At 37.2% G+C, this 6,434-nt stretch overlaps 1 protein-coding gene across 1 annotated transcript in view; it reads right to left on the reverse strand.

Moving 5' to 3' along the window:
• GRHL2 (grainyhead like transcription factor 2) overlaps positions 1–6,434 on the reverse strand; it is a 120,658-nt gene that overhangs the window by 62,979 nt on the left and 51,245 nt on the right. The window contains exon 10 of the mRNA XM_006916641.1: positions 82–176. Within this exon, the coding sequence (XP_006916703.1) occupies positions 82–176 (95 nt within the window). The remainder of the gene's footprint in view (positions 1–81; positions 177–6,434) is intronic.

Raw genomic sequence — 6,434 nt, forward strand, 5'->3', positions numbered from 1 at the left:
TTGTAAAAAAAATCACCTGCAGACAAAGGACGTATCACTTAAAAGGTCTGAACAACGAATCAGTGCTACTTTTCCACTCACCTTCGCCTCTTCGTTCACGTCCCAGGTGAAGGAAACAGCGTTGTATGCAATCTCTTCAATGTTTCCAATTGTATTAAAGCTCTCCTTGTAATCAGCTGTAACAGTAACAAAAAGAAAAGGTTTTAAAAGAGTAAGAGTTACTAGGTGACATGTAGTAGACTGTCATTTTCCAATGGGGAAATTGAAACTCTGCCTCTTTTCTGGCTGTCTCTATGGCAACGGTGAAGGATTTGTGTTTGCTGATATTCTTTCACTAGTATTTATAAGAATGTAAGCATGTTCCTCTAGTAAGAGTAAATCTAGGTGAAGGAATGTTCCTAACTGATTTGTTAATTAGTTTCATTTTTTTTTAAATTAGGTTTATAAAGTTATTAACTTCTTCTCCACTTGAGTCCCTTGTCACCTACCCTCTCCCACTCCTATTCACTTTCCTGCCACTTAAGTTTGCTAGAAGTGCCATAGTATTCCATAGGGATTGTTTTATAGAAAAGAATATTGTGTTTATCAGCCAGACAGTGTCATCAGGACTGCAGTGAAGAAATTCCAGGAGACTGCTGGAAAACTTTTTTTATTCTTTTGGACTTTGGGACGGAAAGCTGAGGTAATCATACTCAGCTCACTATCACCACCTGTCTATTTAAGGCCCTCTCTTCCTCTATTTCTTTATTTATGTAATATTTATCTATTCCTTTTATTTCCATTACCTGTCCCCATAAACATGATGGCTATTAATGTGTTTGCTATGAATTCTTGTATAAGTTGTGTTGATTTGCCTGTGTACATAGCTTTCATTTTCACAAATTGCGTTCTGCTATGGCTAGGGTTGCCAGATTTAGCAAATATTTGGGACATACTTATTTTTTAAAAGTATTTGTTGTTTATAAGAAATTCAAATTTAACTGGGCACCCTGTATTTTATCTGGCAAGCCTAGCTCTGGACCTTTCCAGATCTAACCACACTCCTATTTCTAGTTGCAGCTGCATGGAAGCCACGGCAACCATCCACCACAATCTAGCCCCACTCCACAGAGATGGGCCTCTCCGTGGGCTCTAGCTCTCTGGTTCGACGAACAGACCTGTGGTCAAAATCTTTATTACTCACTGTCTCCACTGCTACTGTCTTAGTTGGGATTTAGGTCTGCACATGATATTCCTAATCTAATGCTCACTGCTTCCTGAGGTTTCTAGTTTATGCTCACCATTGATCTCCCCCGCCCCCCACCTCACCCCTCACACACACACACACACACACACTCCTGGCCTCCTTAGATATGGCAGCCTACCTTCATTCTGCCTCTTGTATACTAAATAAGCACTGGTCATGTCCTGCTTGGCCACCTGCTTTTCTTTGAGGCCTGGTTTATTCACAAATTGATCACTTAATCACATGTTCTTCCTCTGTAAGCATCCATAATTATTTTTCTCAAATAGAACTCTGACCATATGCTTTTTATAATTTTTTTATAAGGCTAAATCTTACATCATGACCTATTGTGTCCCTCTCAATTGGGCCCTATGTGTTGGTGCCATCGCCCCTCACTCCACACTGAGGGTCAGAGAAAGGTGCAATTCTAATGATATTGGAGGCCTATTTGTTTATAAAATCTTTCTAAATATTTTTCTTTCCGAGTTAGGATAGGAGTTAGTTACTATGACCAACGTCCAGGATATGTGAAGTGTTCATTGTCTACAGAACTGACACGTTTCTGGCAAACGGTTGTTTCCTCTCTCTTATTCTGTGAAGTCACCATATCACTGCAGGGCTGGGGGCTTCTCGAGGCTTTGGCAAGTTCTCTGGGTCAATGCTGTGAAGTTTTGAAGTCTGCTTTCCTGAAGTTCACATATCTACTCATTTTTAGCTGTTTCCTGCTCACGAAATCTAAGTTCATATGATCCTTTACCAAGATTTTAATTATTTTCTCTTATTAAGACAACTCTTTCTGTTTGTGTGAATTGGGTTGAGAGAAGTAGTTCTCCTGTTTGCTTCTCCTATCCATAATACCAATAACAATAAAAACAAAGTCCCTAATAAATTCATAATAATCCATAATTTTAAAAAGCCACTTTGATTTTGTTTTTTAATAAAACTCCTCATGACTGGGCCCCGATTGATGGTTAATCACTGACAAACCAACTCATCTGTACTCTCCAGAACGGCCCTCCCGACTCCCATTCTAGCATGGATCCTGTCAGCCTAGACGCCGACCAGAATGCTATTTCCTCTTTCTCACCAAACATCTACTTTTTGGGCCAATCCCATGGGTACAAAGTGGCATCCTAATAATGTTATATTTGCATTTCTTCTATCACTTACGAGTTCAAGCATCTCTTTACATCCAGTGTAGTCAACCAGATGTCTCCTTATATAAACGGCCTGTTCATGCCCTTTGTCCCTGTTTCTACTGGTTGCCCCAGAAAAACTTTAAAGCAAAACTATATACCTTTACATTTTAAATAAAACAAACACACTTTACTATAAAATCTTATGTGTTCACCATGGGAGAGTGAGTGACCGTGAACAAATAAGAAAAATATTTAAAAGCAGCCACAATCTACTCACCCACAAACAACACGAAAAAAATATCTGTACATACTTCACTTTTCTTCTCAGTCTCTGTCTCCCTTTCTCCAAAATATGTCAATATTTTAACACAATATTGTAACAATTATTTTTTAAATTTGCTTTTTTCCCCTTTAATACATCTTCAGCATCTTTACATGTCAATAAACAAACTTGTGAGGAATACTTTTAATGGCCAAATACTATTATACTGAATTAAAATAAAGTGCCATAACTTTATTTTGCTCACGTTGGTCACTTAAAAGACGTCCCATACTTTCCTTAAATATCACTTCATCTAATTATCTTTATGGCTAAATATTCATATATACCTCATTATTTCATTAAGATGTATTTTCAGAAGTGAAATTTATAGCTCCAAGACAAATATATTTTTAAAGCTTTTAATTTGTTTTGTCCAATTGTTCATCAAAAGGTTGAAAGAATTCATATTCCCAATAACAATGTATGAGTTCCTGTTTATTTCAAAACTGATATGCAAAATATGCTTATTATTTTCATTTGCAATTCCTTGATTGCTAAAGAGGTAGAATCTTTCATTTGCTTTCTGGTTCTTTCCAGTTCTGTATATTCTTTCTCTTTTGTTTTTTATATTTATTCATTTATCCAACAGCCTCTTGTTCTGTCTTTTGTTCATTTTTCTCTTAGGGTATTCAAATTTTTATTGATTTTAAAGTAAATATTTAAAACTAAGACAGAAAATAGAAAGCAAAGGAAAACCATTTTATAGCCTACAAATTTAGAATAAGCATTTACCACTATATAGGAGATGATTTTAAATGCAAACTAGTGCTTTCGGTAGGCCATTTAATCTATTAAAAATCCAAAGAGAGAAGCAGACCACTGAATTTTAAAAAATTGAGTTCCCTGATTCTTCACAGGTATTTGTTTTAAAAGATAGTGTTGCAATTTAATTTGAAGTTTTTAATAAGAATTTATTTTTTAAAAACCTTTAAGTCAGTCATAAATTAAGAAAGTGAATGTCATATCTATAAAGTCAAATCGAAGTGGTTTGGTCATACACTTATCCTAGATACCATAAGTTACTGCATTATAAGATTTCATTTTTCCATAGCTTCTGCATCTGAAAATTTTTCTCACCTAAAAAAATATATTAGCTCAGAAAAGGAAAGGATTTTTTAAAAAACAAATGCAATACAAATATAAATAAATGCTTTCTGTGTCTCCTAAGTTTGCAGAGTCTCATCAGTTTCCCTCTCAAATTCACTGACTCAGTCGACAAATGTATTAAACAAGTATTTACTGTGTGCCTGCTATGTGCCAGGCAAGTGTCCTCACACCCAAGAAACAGCATAAAATAAGACTAGGTCCTTGATCCTGTGGCTCTCACAGTCCAGAGGAGACAGACTATAAATAAGTAGACAAATAAATAAACAACACGTAATTTATTTGTCTATTTATTTAAACAACAGATTATGTTTAATCTGTTTTTCCATGCCAAACACAAAACCCAAAAAGACTGACGAGGCTACTTTTTATTGGGTGGTTACATTACCATGTTTATTTCCTTCACAGTGTATACCAATATTTTATTTATTTGTTCACTTACTTATCACCAGCATGTCCCATTAGCTAGATATGCTATATGAGGGCAAGGAACTTATCTTAAATACTGCCCCTCTCTCTGTGCTTGCCACCAAACAGGTAAGATGCACTCCATAAGTTAGTTGAATAAATGAGCAAATGGATGAATGAATAGATCCATAAGCATTCTAAACAAAAAATATAACCATGAGACTGATGTCACATACTCCCCTCTAACCTTATGCAATGCAAGATATGCCGGTTCATCTCTACCCTTTATTTTTGGTCCCTAAAAGTCATTCACCTACAGATGGTGAAATAGCTCTCCCACCACTTTGTAACTGTAAGTTTTCTAAAAGACTAAACACCTTATGCACATTGATGTTGCTTAGTCCACATGCATATTTGTCCAATGAATAAAATGCTAATAGATGTATCTCTTGTTCTGAAAACCATTACTGTCCTTTGATAAGTGTTGTTTGCTTAAGGGTTTATGATCTCTGGTGTAAAAGGAGAAATTCAATAACTTGGTGTTAAGCCCTCCTTAACTTAACTTAGTTCCTCAATAAAGTTTCTCAAACCCATATTTCGTAAATGTCGACAGTTGCAAACCAGGGTTCTGTGATGAGCTAGTGTAATGAGCGTAGTTTGTTAGAGCTGCCCTAACAAATCACCACAAACTTGTAGGCTTAACAACAGAAATTTATTCTCTCCCAGTTCTGGTGGCCAGAAGTTCCCAGCTGAGGTTTTGGCAGGGTCGGTTCCTTGTGGAGGCTCTGAGGAATGACAGACTCCATGCGTGTCTCCTAGCTTCTGCTGGTTGCTGGCAATCCTTGGTGTCCCTTGGCTTATGTAGATACATCGCTATAATCTCTGCCTCTGTGTCCACATATTCTTCTCTTCCGTGTCTGTGTCTCTTTCTCCCTGCTCTTCTAAGAACTTGTGATTGAATTTAGAGTCCACCCTAGTCCAGAATAATCTCATCTTGAGATCCTTAACTTAGTTACATTTGCAAAGTTCTTTTTCCCCCCAAAAAAGGCCATATTATACAGGTTCTGGAAGTTAGAACATGGCCGCATCATTTTTAAGGGTTACCTTTCAATCCCTGCACCTGGGATTCCCTCCTATGATTAGAAGTTATGTGATTTGAGTGAATGGCTTATTGTTATGACAGCCACCTCAGTTAAAAAATCATCACCTCACTTTGAAAGAATTATAAAGCACAAAATTGTGAATCTATTACATTTTGAATGGACTTTTTTTCCTTAGAAAATGAAACATAAAAGCTACATGTTTTCTATACTTGTTTGTAAATATCTATATAATATTGACATCTACTTGGTGAGAATAGTGATATAAATAGAAAAATGGCCAATGTTTCCAAAAACCAGCAAGATGGAACAAAATTATAATTGGCTAAAATGAATCTCTAAGGAAAAATATGCCAGTTGCATCTGAGATAAAAGGTAGTTCTTGTTAATCTTAGGAATTTGCATACAAAGGGACAATCCTAAAGTACATGATTAGCTTAAAGCATCAGAAAGAATGAAGCCATGGGAAGAAGAACTGGGAGTCTGTCTAATGAAATAAAAACGAAGTTGATCTCATCGCTAATGTTGCCAGTGACAGGGCTAAACTTTCCAAGGTCCTCTCTGAGGCTGTGTGTGTCCTTGGAACATCAGAGTAAGGAGTACAGGAGTGTACAGCCATGTACCTTCTCTGGGGCTTTTAGGATGCCCCCTAAAGATGGAGAATGAGTCTGGATTCCTGTACCTTGTACTCTTGAGTGGATGTCTTATAACAGTGCTTCTCAAATGTTGGGGTGCATCAGAACCACCTGCAAGGCTTTGGTAAAATGCAGATGTCTGGGCCCACTCCCAGAGATTTGGCAGGTCCAGGATGTGACAAAGAATTTGCCTTTCTAATAACCTCTCAGGTAGGGCCGATGCTGCCAGGCTGCAGACCAAACTTTGGATAGCACCATTCTATGGCAAATTGAAATGACTGAATCCTTTAGGTGCATTTGCCTCATTCCACACATGGTCTTAGAAAGCACTACGCCTATTGGTGAGGCCCTATGCAATCAATGAAGTCCATGAAACAGGTTGTTCTTCTTCCTAGAAGATTTCCCCTATTGGGAAGACACGAACACCACATGTAGGAGGCTCAGGCAGTTACCTGTATGGTGAGACCTGAGTATCCTCTGCTCCAAGAAGTCTGCTTGTTC

This window comes from Pteropus alecto, unplaced genomic scaffold, assembly GCF_000325575.1.
Source record: "Pteropus alecto unplaced genomic scaffold, ASM32557v1 scaffold164, whole genome shotgun sequence".
NCBI lineage: Eukaryota > Metazoa > Chordata > Mammalia > Chiroptera > Pteropodidae > Pteropus > Pteropus alecto.